Below are 19,869 nucleotides of genomic sequence, written 5' to 3'. Positions count from 1 at the left end.
TGAATGCACCAGGGAGGAGCTACTGCCAGGAGCATCAGGTCTGAAAACCAAGTCTGGTTGGGCCAGTACAGCGCAACCATCAGGACTTGTTGCCCATCCTCCCTGACTTTGCACAATGTCTGTGCCACAAGGCTCATTGGGGGAAACATGTACTTGTGCAGCCCCTGAGGCCAGCTGTGTGCCAAGGCATCTGTGCTGAGGGGAGCCTCAGACAGGGAGTACCAAAGGGGGCAGTGAGAGGACTCTCGGGAGGCGAATAGATCCACCTGCGCCTCCCCGAATCTCTCCCAAATTAGCTGGACTGCACGGGGGTGGAGCCTCCACTCTCCACAGACCGTTACCTGCCATGAGTGCGTCCGCCGCACGGTTGAGGACGCCCAAGAGGTGAGTGGCTCGCAGAAACTTCAACATCTGCTGACTCCAAAGGAGGAGGCTGCAAGCAAGTTGCGACATGCGACGTGAGTGTAGGCCTCCCTGGAGGTTTATGTACGCCACAGTCGCTGTGTTGTCTGTCCAGACCAACACATGCTTGCCCTGGATCAACGGCCGAATCCTCCGCAGGGCCAGCGATACTGCCAGCAACTCTAGGCAGTTGACGTGCCATTACAGGTGGGGCCCTTTCCAGAGACCCGATACTGCCTGCCCATTGCACACAGTGCCCCAGCCCGAATTCGAGGCATCTGTCATGACCACTGCTCTAAGGGAACCCCTGCCCGCAGAAACACCAGGTCTGACCAAGGGCTGAAAGTTTGACAGCACAGTTGCACGATAGTCACGCAATGGGTGCCGTGGCACCATGCCCACCTTGGGACTCGAGTATGTAGCCGGTGCTGGAGCAGTCTCAAATGCATCAAACCGAGGGGGAGTACTGCCACCAAGGATGCCATATGCCCCAGGAGACTCTGAAATTGTTTCACTGGGACTGCTACCTTCTGCCTGAAGATTCCCAGGCAAGCCAGCACCAACTGTGCATGCTCGTTCGTAAGGCATGCCATCAGGGTGACCGAGTCCAACTACATACAGAGAAAAGAGATGCTCTGCACAGGGGAGAGCTTGCTCTTTTCCCAGTTGACCTGAAGGCCCAGTCGGTCAAGGTCCTGTGCGCTCACAATAGATCTCGTGAGTGAGCTAGGATCAGCCAGTCGTCGAGATAATTGAGGATGCGAATGCTCTTCTTCCTTAGTGGGGCCAGGGCTACCTCTGCGACTTTGGTAAAGACGTGAGGAGACAGGGACAGACCGAAAGGGAGGACCTTGTACTGGTATGCTCATCCCTTGAAGGCAAACTGAAGAAAGGGTCTGTGTCGAGGAAGGATCGATACGTGAAAGTACGCATCCTTCAGGTCGATGGCCACGAACCAATCCTGATGTCGTACGGACATCAGGATGTGCTTCTGCATCAACATCTTGAATGGAAGCCCGTGAAAGGCTGTTCAAGGTACGCAGATACAGGATTTGGCGCAACCCCCCCCCCCCCCGCGCGCATGATAAAATAAGGGCTGTGAAAGGACAGAGGCATCCTCGGCTCGCACTGTGGTGGAGAGGACACCACTGAACCTGGGCGGCTGTCTGGCAAACTGGATCGTGTAGCCGAGCCGGATCATCTTGATGAGCCATCGGGACAGGCTGGAAAGTGCCAACTAGGCTTCCAGCCTTTGTGCTAACGGCACCAAGAGGACGTTTGGATTTATCACGACTGGGGCGGGTGGTTCACAGCAAGGCAGAGCAGACGCCCCACCAGGAAAATTGTCCAGGGGAGGCATGCTGCCCCGTGAGCCCGCAACGGTGGCCGGTGGCTGGGGTGGGCGAGCGGCTCCAAAAACCACCGTACTTACCTGTTTGCCAGCTTTCTTTTGATGGTAAACAAGGGAACTCGCGTCCTGCTCGCTGACTCACGAGTGTGAGGGCCAGAGGGGCTGAGCATTGGAGAATGACCCAGGGAATGAGGAAACTGCTCTTTTAATGACAAATTGGGTGCCGGGGCCCAAAAGGCACCCGGCGATGCTACGAGGATACTCACCTTGTGCTGGCCCAGGGGCGGGAGTGGGGCCTGTATGCACACCTGGGTCAGGCCAGTCAATGAGAATTGCCTCATCCCTGGGTCACCTGTCTCAGGACCGCTTTGAAGCCCGTCCGTGGTTCTTGGCGGCCAGCTGACAGGCAGGCAGTGCCACCTTCCTGCGGGAGGATCTTCTTCTCAGAGGCCGGCGTATGGGCTCCGATGGTGGGGGAGCCGGGGCCGACAGCGCAGGAGGACGGCCCTTGCGGGAGGCAGATGGAGCGCGAGACTTCGTAGGCTTATAGGCGACCTCCATCTGCTTCTTCACCATCAAGAACTGATGGGCAAATTCCTCAACAGTGTCGCCAAAGAGTCCCCCTTGGGAGATGGGTGCATTGAGAAAGCGGACCTTCTTGGTGTCACGCATCTCTGCAAGGTTGAGCCACAGGTACTGCTCTTGAACCACCAAGGTAGACATCGTCCGGCCCAGGGCATGCGCCGTGGCTTTTGTCGCCTGTAGGACGAGGTCGGTCGCGGTACGCAGTTCCTGCATAAACCCTGGGTCGGTCCTACCCTTGTGCAGATCTTTGAGCGCCATGGCCTGGTGAACCTGCAGGATGGCCATGGCGTGCAGGGCGGAGGTGGCCTGACCCACGGCGTTGTAAGCCTTCACCATGAGTGACGAAGAAAACATACACGTCTTGGAAGGGAGCCTTGGTCGGTTCCTCCAGGTGGCTGCACTGCAGTGACTCTCTGCTTCACGAAGAAGGAAGAGAGCTGCGACTGCAACATTCTCATGGGCATGTTCTCGCAGAGAGAACATGACCCCTCCACGAAAGCTGCCTTGGCGTGCTGGGGACCCAAGCACTCGAGACAGATTTCGTGGCCATCCGGTGGGGAGAGATAACGGCCACACCCAGTAGCACAAAGGAGAAAGGACATCTTTAAAAAGATGGCAATCGGTTGTGCGAGCTCTTTTAGAAAAAATATACTCTTTTGAAATATACTCTTTTATCACCTGTAGAGTCAGCCGGTGAAGCACCCAGGGGTAGCACGACACTCGATCGTGCAAGGGTGACCGCTGATATGCGTCGTAAATTCCAGCAGCAGAAGATAAGGTGACGGGACGAACACACATGCGCTTGGCTCCGAAGAACAAGTCTGAATGAGTGGTGCACGCCATCTCCTTTTATACCCGAATGTCTGGGGCGGAGAGTGGCATGCAAATTCCACTCGCCAATTTTCATTGGCCTTTTCTGAATAAAGCAAAGGTGATTAGGGCTCTCAAGAGCGAACCCCTAGTGTCACTATATCGACACTGGAGTGAGTGACAGACAGGGAACCATGGTTATTTTTTTGTAAGGGAATGTTAGGGTTAGGTTTAAGGGTAGGGGTTGGTGTAGGGTGTCTGTGGGACTCTAAATAAAAACAATTAATAAGTGATGCCGTTATACTGTATGTTAGTATTTCATTAGGAGTGCAAATAGCCTCTGCAAAAAAATAAATAAATAAAATAAAGCCTCCTAACAAAATAAATTATACATGTATATTGTACATGTTGTCTTGGGGAGTCTTAACCGCTAACTGGCATTTACACAGGGTTATTTGGCTTAATGTAAGGAATATTCCACATGTGTCTCATGGAATTCTGGAGACATTTTTTTAGGCATCATAAATAAACATCTAATGGTAATTTATTTTCACTGAGGTAAAAGATGTTTATAGATGCATGAGTGGTGACAGATGTTAAGAGATGTTAAGTTTTATTAGAATCGTGCACGTCACTGTATTTAGCAAGGGTCAGATTATTGTCCTCACTGTTCAGTGTAAAGCATGCAATGATGCAGCTGTTAATAATGTTACCGGCCAACTGCTGAATATTTCCATTTCATTTACTTGCCAAAACAAAGGCAATTTTTTTCTCGCATTTGCCGCGTGTCGAGTGTTAATTTTGGACTCTGTTTACATGGACATCTAACAAATATTTACCTGAGTAGCTACGTTGACATGTAGGCAATGTCTGACATTTCTTCTGCAAGAAACTCCTAAATTGTCTGTTACCTCTCTCTCTTTCTCCGCTCCTTTCTCTTTTGAACATCCATTTTCATCTTCATTTCTGTAGATACATTAATGGACCACAGAATGACATGAACTCAGTTTGCACCGTACACAGCGTGCTGGCTGAACTTGAGACTGAACCAATTTTGTTTTCGTTGGGGGGTTAGGAGGAGGATGACTAACATGGAAGAAGACAGTGTAGATAATAGGGTGACTCCCCATTTTAACAGATGGATAACTGAGTATTGTGATGTTTTATTCCTACCAATAGCATGTTATTATTACATATAACGGTTTCCTGATAATATCATGGAACATCAATATAGCCTTTCTGTGGGCTCCCCTCCAGTGAGGGCCCCTGTTACTTAGGCCCACTATTACCACGGTTCAACGCCCCTGTCTATAACAACATCTAGAAACTCCTCTAGAACAAATCTAAAAACTACTCTAGAACAAATCTAGAACCAGATATAGAACCTACTTTACAATTAATCCAAGATCAACCTACTTTACAAAAAACCTTTAAAAACAAATCTCTAGAACCTACTCTAGAATTGATCCAAGATCAACCTACTATTTTTTCTATAGTTTTAGAATAATTATTTTCTAAAATAACAGAATTTAGAACCAAATCGAAAACAAACCCTAAAACCTGCTCTCTACAAAAATGACTTTTGTTTTTTAAAGATGAAAAAGGAACATTCATGACACATAACCACCAGCAGTGTGATGCATTATTATTTTCATGACAAGCCACATAAATTTTAAGTGCCAACCAGTCTTAATTTTTACATTTTACAAAACTACTCTGTAACATTTTATAATAACAGTACATGAATAATCATGAATTAGTACCTGAATTAATAGCTACTTCCGAATAAATTAATGATGAGTTAAGAATAGGTCAATAACGAACTAATGAAGGGCTAACATTAACTACAACATGACTCATGTGAATTCATGCATTAATAACAGCCACCTTAATTACATGTTAGTACATGTTTGATAGTTAATGCATTAATTAACATTAGGGAATAAACTAAATCATTATAAGAAAGAATGTGAAGTATTTCAACCTCGAATTAAACATACATATTTAATGTTGTCATAATTTAAATATTTATGCATTTAGCTGCCTGCAGTTTTGCCACAAACGTCATTGAATGATGCAGTATAATTCCGCCATTTTTTAAATGGACATAATTTATTATTATTATTTGTTTATTTATTTTTTTAGAAAAACATAAATAATAATGATTACCAATAACTTGATCTCAACCCATTTTATGTTATTGTCCATCCCTTTCATTTCATACTCGGCCTACCACTCAATTCACTCGTCATCCATACCATAGAAATAGGAAGATTGTCTTTATGTTGCTGGATCAATATTTGTTTTTGTTATATATATATATATATATATATATATATTTCTCAATATTTTTCATGGTTACTTTGTGAGTTTCATCAGAACTCAAAATAAAAATTCAAAATGATGATATTGATTGGATCATCATCATCATCATCATCATCATCATCATCTTCTTTAACATTTCTAGGTGTTGGCTGGCTGCTGGCCACTATTTCCTATGGTAATGCTGACATTTTTTATCTAAAATTATTGGCTGTTTTGTTGGACTGAATTAAAGGATTGAAATCAGAGTGTTCATAATATCCATTTTGACAACATTATGGGGAGTATTGTTATGGGGAGTAAATTTTGTTATTTGAACGTATTAAGTGCTAACATAATTTTTAGTATTTCCAATTTGACATCAGGAGATATACAGAGAGATGAAACACACCTTATAAATCATTTAAAAGTGCTTTGTATGTCTTAACAGGTTTGTTTGGATTTCTTTTGAGTTTGTATATGTTTTTTAAAAAAAGATTTCATTCATTTAAAGCATCTTGGTGGAAGATTGACACTTGTATTTCAGTATTGTTTTTTTTCCTCCTCATTAAAGGAGAATTTCCCTTAAAATGTTGTGTTTTTAATGTCATATATGCTGGTGGATTTGGATTTTCAAATAAGCAGATCTTAAAAAAAATGTTTGGTCTTTATTTCACTCTGGTGCATGTGTATGTAGAGCCGAGAAGGGTGGGGCCGGGCTGGAATGACGAGGGATAAAGGCGGCCAGGGACGACAGTTCGAGAGAGAGAGAATTGCAGGCAGCTGTACTGTGTGGTTTTTGGTTGTGTGTTTGTTTAAATTGTTTATTAAATGATTATTTATATTATTAAGCCGGTTCTCGCCTCCTCCTTTCCACTGAACCCCCTTACACTGGTGCCGAAACCCAGGAAGGAGGAGGGATTCCCGTCGCAGAGTCCTCGACACTGCCACGGGGGGAGGAGGGAAGCGACTCCCCGACCGCCTGGAGTGGTAGGGCCGCTGCCAGGGGCGGAGGAGTGTCCCCACGGGACGCCGGGAACGCGGAGGGGCATTCTGTCCGCTGGGGGTCGGAGGTCTGACTCCGGTCCGCCCGGGGAGGAGCGGCTGCCATCCGCCTGAGAGGGTGGAGTAGTGATCGAGGAACATGCGACGGCGCATCAGAGAACCAGTGAGTTTCTTTTTCTCTCTCTCCTCTATCTCTCTCTGTCGCTCCATTTTGGCCTTTCCCTCACCATTTTGTTTTGTCGTTTTTCCCCTCCTGTCTCCTCCCAGGTCGAGGAAGGCGGGAATGACCCAAGCCAAGGCACGCCCCCCCCCCCGGAGAGGAAGGGAGGGGGATGTACGTCATGCCGGGGGCTTCCCGGCCTGAGGCAACGCCGGGAGGAGTGTAGAGCCAAGAAGTGAGTGCAGAGAATAAACGTACAGCAAGCTGGAAGGTAACCACACTCCCGACCGAGGGCAGAGATGGGCAACCAAACAGATACATGAGACAGGACCAACTAGGCAGAGAGAGTGAGGTAAGTTACTTCACATCAAACAACAATTTAGCAAGGATACTGAGAACATGAAGGGTTTAAGTAGGGAGTGAATTAGAGGAATTAGTGGCATGATCAGCGTTCCACTGGGAACAATCACTGTTCCCATGGAAACACTGATCATGCATGCTGGCTTTGCCTGCAAGATATGAGTGAGAGAAAATTATTAAACACGCAGAATAAACTGACAAACTCACCGGAGCCAGTTTTGTCTGGGGGTGAATCCCAGAAGACAAACTCACCATAGCCCCAAGCTGTCAACAGAATTCTTCCCAGAAACGTGACACAAATTGAGGGCCTCAGTCAGAGGTTTATAAACTGTTACTGCTATCTCCCTGGCTGTGGGTAATTTGGGGAGGGGAATGAAATAAGCCACCTTTGAGAACTGGTCTACTACAGTCAAAACGACTGTGCTGCCATTGGGGGGGGGCGGTTGGAGACCAGTTACAAAATCTATGGCTATGTGTAACCATGGTCTCAAAGGGACAGATGAGGCAAGCGGCAGCAAACCAACGTACGTCCTGCACAAGCGATGGCCACCAGATACACTGTCTAATGAGCATCTAGGTGCTGGATGACAAGCAAGGTTGGATGAGTGACCCCACAGTAGAACATGTGTCCAAACTGATCGCTGAACAAATAACTGACCTGCTGGGCATGTGGCGGGGGTGCTGTGTTTCGTAGTGCAGCACGGACTTTAGCCTCCACCTCCCAGGATACCATGCCCACCACTCGAGTGCCGGGTAGGATGGTATCCAGTGGAATGGTGGAGGTCTCGACTTTGAAATATTGAGACAACGAGTCAGATGTTCTTAGAGCCCGGGCAATACGAAAGGATAAAATTAAAGTGATTGAAAAATAATGCTCAGTGAGCCTGTCTAGAGTTGAGGCGTTTGGCACAACGGATGTACTCTAGGTTCTTATGATCAGTCCAGACCACGAAAGGTACCCCCAAACTCTCTAACCAATGACAGCACTCGCCCAAGGCCAACCGGACAGCCAGCAATTCTCGGTTACTGATGTTGTAGTTCCGTTCTGCTGGTGTTAAGCGGTGCAAAAAAAGCACACGGATGCATCTTTCCATCCGAGGAAGTGTGCTGTGACAGGACTGCCCCAACACCAACCTCAGACGCATCCACATCCACCAGGAACTGACTTGTAGGGTTGGGAGTTACAAAAATGGGTGTGGTAGAAAATCAGCCTGCGGGGACCAACAAAAGTCAGTGCGGGTGGAGTTGAGATCCCTCAGTGGTGCGGCGAGCTAACTGCAATTTCTAATAAATCTTCGATAAAAGTTAGCAAACCCCAGAAACCCCTGCAGTGCCTTGCGAGAATCTGGGGTTGGCAAGTCGGAGACAGCTCTGACCTTAGCAGGGTCCATGTACACTCCCTTGGACTAAACAATGAACCCCAGGAACAGAACCAACAGTGCATGAAAAGCGCACATCTCCACCTTGACGAACAGCCGATTCTCTAGTCGTCACTGAAGCACCTTCATGATGGGTTGAACATGGTCCTGGATATTCTGGGAGAAGATCAGAATATCATCAGGTTAGACAAACACAAAATGATCAACCATATCTCTAAGCATGTCATTTACGAGCCCCTGGAAGACTGTTGGGGCGTTGACAAATCCAAAAGGCATAACCAAATATTCAAAGTACCCCCTATGGGTGTTAAAAGCCGTCTTCCTCACCAGTAACCCCCTTCCTACTGACGAGCAGTGTCTTTTACTGGACAGGAAGCAGAGAGGTGGCCAGACTGGGCACAATGAAAGCATAGTCCATTAACGAGGCATTGCTGCTTCTCCTTATGTGAAATCTGAAGTCTCCCGACTTGCATGGGCTCAATGTTGGGCGTGATTCTGGTGACCTGGCTGAAGTAGTGGAACGGAGGGAATGGCCAGCCACCCGAGGAGGTGGAGAGCGGTGTTGCCTATGGAAAGCCCATGCAGAAACTGGTCCCACATGGCATGGCTGTTCCACTCACAAGCAGCCAGGGTGCAAAACTCGATCGCATAATCTGAGACTCGTCGATCTCCTTGAGACAGTCTGGATAACACCCTCGCCATCTGCTGACCTTGAGCCGAGCGATCAAAAACTTGGCGGAGCTCCATGGAGAAAGTGTGAAAAGAGGCACAATAAGGATGTCTGTTGTCCCACATGGCAGTCCCCTATTCACCGGCCCTTCCGGTGAGGAATGTGATCACACACACCACCTTCATAGTCTCCGACGGGAAAGCAGAGGGCTGTAACATGAAAAACAGAGAACATTGTGAAAAGAATGCGCTACAGGATCCCGCCTCACCAGAATACGGGGTTGGAAGAGGGATACGAGCCTCTGAATGCCCAGAAACGTGGGGAACCGCTGGAGATGGTGAGGGTGCTTCCTGAGAGGGACCAGCATCAGGAGGTAGGCAGAGTTGTTGATCAACAGAGATGAGTTTAGTGAGCTCCGATGCCATCATCTCCAGAGCCTGGTTAGATGTGGAGATTTGATCCTGCTGACGTCCTAGTAAGGCTCCCTGCTGAGAGAGGGCGGAGCGAAGAGTAGGTTCCTCCGCTGGGTCCATACTTGGCTAAATTGTTCTGTCAGGGAGCGAGAGCAAGACAAAGAGACCCAAGAGCAGAGGAACAGTTCAAAGGATTTATTAACAATAAATTATAACTTTAACTGTGCTGGCGAAGACTGGATATCCTGGCAATGGCTGCAGTTGAGGGAAGGAGTTTTGGGGATGAGTGCACGCCATTGCCACACAATGGGCAGATCCATGAAGAGTGTGTTTGTAGACGAGTGTGTGCATTGTGGAAGTCAGGAGCAGACTCGTAGGAATCCCCCGTTGAAGCATAGTGAGGTGCAGAGAACAACGGCCAGCAGATTGGAAGACAATCACTTACCCAACTCGTGGGCAGAGACGAGGAATCCTCCATAGAAGATTCGTGAGCGCAGAGCACAAGTGTACAGCAAGCTGGAAGGTAACCACCCTCCCGATACACGGGTAGAGATGAGGAATCCTCCTTTGAAGATTTGTGAGTGCAGAGAACAAACGTACAGCAAGCTGGAAGGTAACCACACTCCCGACACGTGGGCAGAGATGAGCAACCAAACAGATACACGAGACAGAACCAACTAGGCAGACAGAGTGAGGTAAGTTACTTCACATCAAACAAAAATCTAGCAAGAATACTGAGAACATGAAGGGTTTAAGTAGGGAGTGAAATAGAGGAGAAACAGGTGTTGCTAGCACGCTAATTAGTGGCATGATCAGCATTCCCCTGGGAACAATCAATGTTCCCATAGAAAAACACTGCTCATGCATGCCGGCTTTGCGACATGAGGGAGAGAAAATAACAAAACACACAGAATAAACTGACAAACTCGGAGCCGTGACAACTTGGTGAGGCATATCATTATTAACTCATTATTAACTACTAATGAACTATAATCAACAGATGACTTGTTAATGTATCATCATGTCATGACTTTACTTGGTGGGGCACATCATTAACTCATTATTAACTACCCATGAACTATAATCAACAGATGACTTGCTAATGCAGCATCATGTCATGACTTTACTCGGTTGGGCACATCATTATAAACTTACTATCAACTACACATGTACTACACAAGTATTCATCCCAGTTAAATCACATATTGTTTAGCATCATTTGGTTTGTTTGTCATGATGTAGAAGCTGAGATGCGGACATGGCCTGCATTTGGATGACAAGTGAACTGAGTGGTAGGGCCACTCCAGTGGTTTAATCCATGTTTTCTGAAGTTGTCCAATCACTTTTTGGTGAGATCAGACCAAAATATAACTCTTTTACAATAAATCAATAAATTTCAAACTCGATTACACTTTCTTGCATCATCTAGTACTCTCTACGTGTGTCAAGCAATAGAAAGTGTAACCGAGCTTAAAATCATGATTGTTCCTAGAGACTGCAATGGCAAGATGTACAGTGAAATTTTTTTTACATTTTGGTTTATTCTCACCCCAAACCGATTGCATCACTTCAGAAGACATGTATTAAACCAGTGGTTCTCAACCATGTTCCATAAAATATGTTCCAAAAAAAAAAAATTTAAATAAATAAATAAATAAAATGCAAAATGTGTAATGTGTGACAAAAATAAATAAAATAAAAAAGGCTTCTAAAATGTTAAGATGTTTACTATGTTTTGTTTTTTTCAAAGTTGATAAACATTTATTTGTTATTAAGTGTATAAGTCATGTTTGAAAATATAATTCAATAAACAGTATATCCTGTGACTATGTTGATATAAATAAATGCGCTGTATTAAGGTTTTTTAAGTAACGTTACTAGTGATGTAGTTGAAGAGCCCTGCATTACAACATTCAATACATGGATATAAAACACTCTGAATTGATAACCTGAAACAGAATCAAGGACATTTTCTCTGTGTTCATAAAATTATCACTGCTGAGCATTAGGGTAGATTCAGCAGGGAAGATATTGTGGTTCTAATATGATATTTGTAAGGATTTCCCTGGCGACCACCAGGGGTCGTTATGTTTGTTTATTGTTCACTTCGTGTCTTTTGTTTGATTATGGGTTTTGTAGTTCTTTTCCTTGTCTTTGTCCATTGGTTCTTGTGTTCATTAGTCCCAGGTGTTCCTTGTTTGCTCATTAGTCTCTGTGTATTTAATCTGTTTTCCTCTGTTCATTGTGGTTCTTGTTCTGTTTATTCAGCCTGTAATGTGCTTTTGTGTTCTAGTTGTTCTAGTTTTACATTATCTCTAGTGCTATGAGTTTTTATTAAAAACTGCAGTTGGGTCCTGCCTTTTCCAGTCTGCCATTACAATATTAAATGCAAAAGCTATATTTGCAGATAATGGACATTGAATGGTTACTTTACTAACCCAACTTCAGCAAGTTGCCAAATCCATGTTTCTGGAAAGATGGTCCGAACTGTTACTTCAACTGGTGGATCACCTCCACCTAAACTCCCACTCAGCACAACCATTGCAACCGGATGGGGATGATAATCATACATCACTGAAACAAAGTACAGATGCAATATTTGTAGCATTCCATAAAGCAATTAATACCCATTAATATCCAGAGCTAATTAATACCCATGCTTTATTGTGTACCTCTAACTTTTCAATTTGTTCAACAATGCGCAAAATTATAGAACTAAATGCTAATTTACTAACACTCAGATATAAGCCAACTTTTGCTATCAATTAAATGTTACATTACCTGTATATATTTTGTATTATTCATATATATAATTTTATTTTTCATATTCAACTTATTTTAAATAGATCTAAAAAATCACAAAAGACAGTCATCATTATAAAATGCTTATTAATGGTGAATTCTTCAGCCATAGATGAGGCATTTCTCTAAATTTTTATAATTTCTCAGGTATGTAAAGTATGTAAAAATGATAATAGATGCACCTCTATTATGGTATCTGTGATAAGTCAAGCCCTTGTATGTAAGACACTGAGGTTCTCGCACAGCCAAATTTGTTGCCATCTTCAATCCCACTTTCTATCAAACAGCCAAATCAAATGAAAGTCTTGTAAATTGTGTAAGAATAATGACCAGTGTACATTCATATACAATTAAATTTAAGGTATTTATGCATGTATTATAATTATTGATTATTAAGTACGACAGCCGATCAAATTCATCATCAATCATGTGAGCCACTTGTTACCTTTAAGGATTCATAGGCGTGGTCTGTTGACACCGCTCGACGGGGTCTGACATGCAAACAGTGTTGCTCATCTTCAACTCCATAAGGATAATTTGATACTGACTGCACTGGAAGCATGCTGTAGATCTGTGATGGGAACATATTCACAAATTATCAGTCTGGGCCCGTATTCACAAAGATTGTATCTTACCACTCTAAATGATTAGAGAATTTTTATTTTTGGGTGAACTATTTCTTTAAGTCCCCACAAAACATCTCCGCTCACGTATGTAACCTCGGTTCCCTGAGATGTAGGGAACAAGACATTGCGTTGCTGACGCTTATGGGAAAAGCTCCTTTTCTCCGATTTCTGAACTCCTATTGGATCATGGCAATTCAGATGCAACTGAATTGAGACAATGGCATTCGCGTCCACTCAGCCAATGACACTGAGCACGCAGCACTCAGCTTTCTATATAAGCGGGCGGCATAATGCAATCAGTCAGAATTTATCAACTGAAAGTGGCGGCTGAGCCACCTGATAGTGACGTCCGGTAGCGTGGCTAGCTACGTGATGTCTCGTTCCCTACCTCTCAGGGAACCGAGGTTACATATGTAACCGGAGACGTTCCCTTTTGATTTCGGTCACTTACATTGTGTCACTGATGCTTATGGGAACGTGTACGATCACGCCGCAGTACTGGACAAAAGACACATAACACTCAAGAGTGAATCTTGTTGTAACTACCCCGAGTCTATAGAAGGGGCAGGACATGAGATTGTGTCATTCAGATACAATGCTTAGCTTATAGGATGTGTTTAAGAAATCAACCTCGCCTTGACAGTTCTGAGGGGGCGAGGTAACAAGCACATTCGCATCACTCAGTAGTGGGATGCTTTGCCATTAAGAGGGCTCCAAGCAGACCTAGTAGAGCACAACCAGGTGCACAGTCTGGTAGTTCCACTAAGGGAAACACAGCACATATCTATCTTTTAACCAGAGAATGAGTGTCTAAGGCGTGACCGAGACACAAGTATATTAATGTATTTGTGTGGGAAACATAGTAAATATATATTCAAGTGGTATGGCCCGAGTGTGGCACCGCTTTACATTTAAAGCACAGCGGAGACATTAGAGATACTGCATGAGGTGTAATTAGGCAGTATAATCGAAATATGACGGCGCTTAACATGAAGGGCCGAGTACTGCATTGTTGCACAGGCGCGTGTAGTCCGGAAGTGAAGTGAATTCATCAAGTTCTCGAAGCGGACCTTAGAACACAATGAATTAATGCTGCTACACAGACAATGTGGACTAAGGGGCTTTAGTCAGTGCATTCAGCACCAAGGCCAGGTCCCATGTAGGGATTGTAGCTGGGCGGGGAGGATTCAATCGCCTCGCGCCACTTAGAAAGCTGACCACAAAACAGTGTCTACCTACTGGTATGCCCCCTACAGCTGCATGAGTTGCCGAAATAGCGGCTACATATACTTTTAGCGTAGACGGAGTAAGACCTGCGTCTAAGCGCTCCTGTAAAAATTCCAAAATGACAGAAATAGGGCAATTAACGGGATCGTCACGTCGCGTTTTGCACATTTCACAAACACAGTCCATTTGTAAGCATAGAGCCGTCTCGTAGATGGGGCTCTAGCATGCAAAATTGTATTCTTTATTGCCTGTGAGAGGTCTTTGTCATCCGACGCGACCCGCTCAACGGCCACACATGTAGGTTCCATAACTCCGGCCACGGATGCCAAATCAAGCTGCGAGCTTGAGAAAGAATGTCTCGTCTTAGTGGGATTTCCCACGGATGCACATAAAGGAGCTCCACTGTTTCTGGAAACCACGGTTGATTCGGCCACCTCGGCGTGATCAGTAGTACTGTTTCCATTTCCTCCCTGATTTTGGAGAGAAGTGGAGGAATGAGGTGCAGTGGGGGGAATGCATACTTTCGACCCGCTGGCCATTTGTGAGCTAAAGCGTCCACCCCCAACGGGGCCTGTGCTGTCATGGAATACCACAGGGAACAATGAGAGGTCTCCTGGGAGGCGAATAGATCTATCGTCGCCCTCCCAAACCTGTTCCAGATCTCCGTGACCATCAGGGGGTGGAGTTTCCAATCCCCTGTGATCACTCACTGTCGAGAGAGCATGTCCGCTCTGAAATTCAAGGCTCCGGCAACATGGGTTGCCTGTAATGACAGGAAACGCTCGCCGCTCCATTTGAAGAGCTGTCACGTGAGTGTCATCATTGCTGGAGATCGCACACCACCCTGGTGATTGAGGTATTCCACTACCGACTTCTTGTCGGTGCGAATCAGAATATGATGCCCCGTCACCTCTGACTTGAATGCTTTTAGGGCTAAAATAACTGCCAACATCTCCAAGCGGTTAATGTGCCAGGTCTGTTTTACATTCGTCCGTTCCCCGAATGCCGGGCGGCCGTCGCATAATGCACCCCAGCCCATGTTGGACACATCTGTAGTAACTACTTTGCGTCTGAAAACCTAAGGTGACCCCAGGCCGGTAAAACCCCGGAGCTGTCCATGGTACTATTGCAGATAGACAGTGGTTGATGACTACAGCGTGATGGTGCCCATAGCATCATGCCCATTTAGGAACTTGCCAGTTGAGCCAGCATTGCAGAGGTCTCATGTGTAACAGACCAAGGGGAGTGACCGCCGCTGCAGCTGCCATAAGCCCGAAGAGTTTCTGAAAGCATTTCAGAGGCAGAGCCCTGCCAAATTTAAAACTCACTGCCATGTTGCATATCGAGTGTATTCTCTCGGCCGAGAGCGAAGCACGCATTGTTACAGAGTTCAAACGCAAACCCAGGAAGTATATTTCCTGACTGGGAATTAATGAGGCCCGTAGGCCAAGTGTATTCAAATGCGCGAGCAGCCTGTCCCTGTGCGAGTGCACCACAGTCTCTGACTGTGCTAAAACTAGCCAGTCATCTAGGTAATTGTGTATGTGCAGCCCTTCCACTTTCAGAGGGGCTAAAGCTGCATCCACACATTTTGTGAATGTGCGCAGAGCAAGGGAAAGGCCAAACGGCAGGTCTGTGAAATGATATGCCGTCTCCTCAAATGCGACCCTCAAGAAGCATCTGTGATGAGCAACAATCGGGATATGAAAATAGGCATCTTTCAGATCTATTGAGACAAACCAGTCATTCTGACAGATGTGTGCTATGATCAGCCTTTGTGTCAACATTTTGAAATGGGCGCTTTGACAGTGCACGATTCAGAAGCCTTAGGTTCAGAATTGGATGCAACCTGCCGTCTTTCTTTGGGACAAGAAAATAACGGCTGTAAAGGCCCTTTTGATGCTCGCTGAGCTCGACAGTTTCTATTGCCTGTACTGCAAGCAGGCTGTTGATTTCTGCACGCAGAATGTGAGCGTTTTGAGATGAAATTGTGGACGGCATCATGCCATTGAAGCGCGGCGGCCGTCTCGCAAACTGAAGTGTGTAACCGTGCTTTAGAGTTGTTCACACCCAATTTGATATGCTGGGAAGGGATTCCCACACTTTTATTCACTTGGAGGGTGGGGATAGCGAGATCACTGAAGAGCTTAACACGGTGCCTGGCCCAGGGGCAGGGCTGACAGTTTATGGGATGTGTGTGGGTGCGTGAAGAGGAACATAGCTCTTTTCGTGAGTGTTTGTGTATTTTTCTTTTTTCGCACTGCCGGCAAGGTGGGCAGAGTGCACATTTTTCATACACTTTATTGGCACAGATAAACAATTGTGAACAATCTCCCAAACAGGAATGGCGGGTAGACAGAACAGGGATTCTGTGAGAGTCCACTTGGGGGTGGGGCTTCCCTGCGGTGAACAACGCGGACTCCTCTTCACGCTGCTGAAGCCATCAGGAACGCTGAGGCTGATCAAAGGAAGGTTTTCCCGATGGGCGGGGCCCTTGGGCGCGGTGGCTGCGGATAGCGGCGCTTCGGCAAAGGCTTTTATGGGTGAACAGCCAGCTCAGATGGACCCTGAGGGGCCTGGGGAGTAGAGTGCTGCCATTTAGGGGGGCGCTGTGTTGAAGTGGAGTGTGAACGGCTGGGCTGAGCAGTGGTACTGCCTCATTTAGGCATGAAATGCTTCATAGCCTGCTGCTGTTTTTGGGCTGTCTGTAAGCGCTCCGATAGGGCTTCCACTGCGTTGCTGAAGAGACCAGCGGGGGATACTGGCGTGTCGAGGAGGGCCGACTTGTCTCCATCGCGCATGTCCGTCAGCATTAGCCAAAGGTGATGGTCTAGGACGACCAGATTTCCCAGCGGTGGCCTATGTTGCTCTTAGCACCAAATTGGTTGCGACGCAAAGTTCTTTGAACATGGTCAGGTCGTGACCGGATTCATAAATTTTTTTACGAATTTTGGCCTGGTAGACCTGGAGCATTGCCATCGTGTGCAAGGCGACACCAGCTTTCCCAGCTGTATTATAGGCGCGTCCCGCTAGTGTCGAAGTAAGCTGGTATGGCTTAGATGGGAGCAGTGGGCGGGATCTCAAGCCAGCTTGAGTTGAGGGACATAAGTGGGCTGCCACCGCCTGTTCAACAGGGGGAAGCGAGCCATATCCCATTTGGTCTCCGCGGTCGACGGATGTGAAAGCCGTTGTGTTGGAGAGGTGCAGCCTCACCGAGTATGGTGAACTCCACGATTTGGAGAGTTCAGTGTGGACCTCGGGGAAAAATGGGCGAAATCTATGCGGGATGGTCTTAGTTTGCCGGCCCTGCATAAACTACTCATCCAGCCAAGAACGGGTTGGCTCTAACAGAGGTGACCATTCGAGCTCCAGCTCGTCTATAGCCTTAGTGAGAATGCGGACAAGCTCCGCATCCGCCGTTGAAGAATGGTCTCCGCCTTTTAGGGGGAGAGAAGCAGCATCCTCTAATGACGTGGACGAGGTGACAGTGTCTGAAGCCATAAGAGATATGGTGTCATCATTGTCCTCTTCTCCATGTTCACTGCTGCCGAACTGCACGAGGGCGGAACAGGAAGTGAACAGGGCAGGGGAAGAAGAGTTTGGGGGTGTGGGTGCATGCAGGACCTGAGCCGGTGGTACAGCCTCACAATCCGTTTGCTCCATATCCTCGCATTGAGCATCATCGTTCCCCAGGTCCTCGAGGGACAGGGAGGCAACGGAGCGAGAGCGGTCGGGTCATTGCGCTTAAATAGCGCTATCCAAATGCGGAGCATTTTGAGGCACATTGCCTCGCAGTGTGGGCATTCAGCCTCGACCAGCGCTGCTTCTGCATGGGCGCAGCCCAGAGAGAATACACAGCTCTTGTGGCCGTCAGACGTGGGAACAGGTTTCCCACATCTGCACTTACGCGATGGCATCTTGAAAAAGACGGTCTAGTCAGAGCAAGCGTGGAAATATTCACTCTTTTAGCTCACCGGAGCACGGCAGGGGAGTGGTCGTCATCAGGAAGGAAAGCACCGTCCACTGCAGGTAAGTGCGATTTGACGGTGAAATCCAGGAGTGAAGGAGATAAATTCTGACCGATCGCTTTATGCTGCCCACTTATATAGAAAGCTGAGCGCCGCACGCTCAATGTCACTGGCTGAGCGGATGCCAATGCCATTGGCTCAATTCAGTTGCATCTGAATTGCCGTGATCCAATAGGAGTTCAGAAATCACAGAAAAGGAGTTTTTCCCATATGCATCAGCGACACGATGTAAGTGACTGAAATTGAAAGGGAACTATACCATTGTGTTAGTCATAAAGAGTTTTACACTTGGGAGGGTTTAAATGAATATCATTTCAGATGAAAGTGGTAGCTAACATGGCCAAGCTAGTGTGGCAGATGTTAATATTCATGAAATAAATATTCATGCAGTGAATTAATTAATTCCACTGAAAATCATTTGCCTCTATTTCTGTTCATTTATTTTATATTCTTTTGTGTATACAAGTCTTTTATTTCTGTTTTGAACTATACTGAAGGTGTTTTGGGAAATGTTTATATTTTATCTGAAATTGCGTATGACGTCATTTCTGTTCGGCCTGCAATACGTCCTCAGTTGGGATGGGTGATACCACCTATTTTCTTTTCGATCCGATACCAATAATTTCAAGTCCAATATTGTCGCTACTGATACCAATGCCGATACTTCTATTAAATTCTATTTTTTTACATTTGTGAGCCTAAACACAAAATTATTAGACTTCTGTTTTGTTTACCTTTACAAAAATTAACCATGGTTTCACTACAGTAACTATAGTTTAACCATGGTATTTAGTTAAACCATAGTTACTGCACAATTAACCATGGTTTCAGCCCCCCCCCCCCCCCCCGACAAACAAACAAACATGGTTACTACAATATTACTTTAGTAAAACCATGGTTAAATATTTTATCTAATTATTTATTAGCAACAATTACCCACATTAACAATTAACTCATTATAAGAAATTGCACGTTATGATATGTTTTTATTTTAGTGTGAATTTACTCCAGAAGCTGTTTCTCTGATTTTCTATCATTAACTCTACAAGGCACTGATCCCTCTTGTTTGAACGAGCCTTGTGACAGCGCAAGCGCTGGGGTCATTTCTATGTTGCCAGGGTCATATCTTCCTAGGGTCCTATGTTCCCCAGATTTATATGGCACATAATGAACACATGACAAATGGTCCTATGTTCCCAGGGTCCTATGTTCCCCAGATTTATAGGGTTAGGGTTAATATTTATGAAGGCATACAAAGGACCTTGGGAACTTAGGACCCTGGGAACATTGGACCCTGGGAACATAGATACATTCCCCAAGCGCTTGTCTGCTTGTGTTTTTCAGCATGCATGTTAAAATGAGTGGAAAAAGAAATAGTCCCCACCCTGCACAAGCATTTGCTAATATAGCCAATTCCTTTTTATTTCACTTTTAAGCTTATGATTACTGCTCATGTTCAAGGTAACCAAATAATAATATCCCTAGTTTAATTTTTTGTTGTTGTTAGAATCGATATTTTTGTGTGAGGATCGATATTTTTGATACAACATCAGTATCGGAAGTACTATCGATATTTTAGGATTGATCCGCCCATCCCTACTCCTGCTTTGAGCTTGCTGAGGAATGGTGCTCCTTGAGCATAATGTGTATAAAAGTTTACAAAAGTTTGATTAAGTGCATATCATGCAATAATATTGCTGTTAAAAGTGCTAGGAATGGTTTAGAAAGTATTTTATGTATGTATGGATGG

At 45.7% G+C, this 19,869-nt stretch overlaps 1 protein-coding gene across 1 annotated transcript in view; it reads right to left on the bottom strand.

Annotated features, from left to right (window-relative positions):
* LOC127429718 (alpha-2-macroglobulin-P-like) overlaps nucleotides 1–19,869 on the bottom strand; it is a 53,693-nt gene that overhangs the window by 11,152 nt on the left and 22,672 nt on the right. Inside the window, exons 15-17 of the mRNA XM_051678825.1 lie at nucleotides 12,684–12,809; nucleotides 12,421–12,514; nucleotides 11,875–12,010 (exon numbers count right to left, since the gene is read on the bottom strand). Coding sequence (XP_051534785.1) covers nucleotides 11,875–12,010; nucleotides 12,421–12,514; nucleotides 12,684–12,809 — 356 coding nt within the window. The remainder of the gene's footprint in view (nucleotides 1–11,874; nucleotides 12,011–12,420; nucleotides 12,515–12,683; nucleotides 12,810–19,869) is intronic.

This window comes from Myxocyprinus asiaticus, chromosome 39 (assembly GCF_019703515.2).
Source record: "Myxocyprinus asiaticus isolate MX2 ecotype Aquarium Trade chromosome 39, UBuf_Myxa_2, whole genome shotgun sequence".
Taxonomy (NCBI): domain Eukaryota; kingdom Metazoa; phylum Chordata; class Actinopteri; order Cypriniformes; family Catostomidae; genus Myxocyprinus; species Myxocyprinus asiaticus.
The sequence above is the reverse complement of the archived record's forward strand: the minus strand, read 5'-3'. Positions and strand labels throughout refer to the sequence as shown.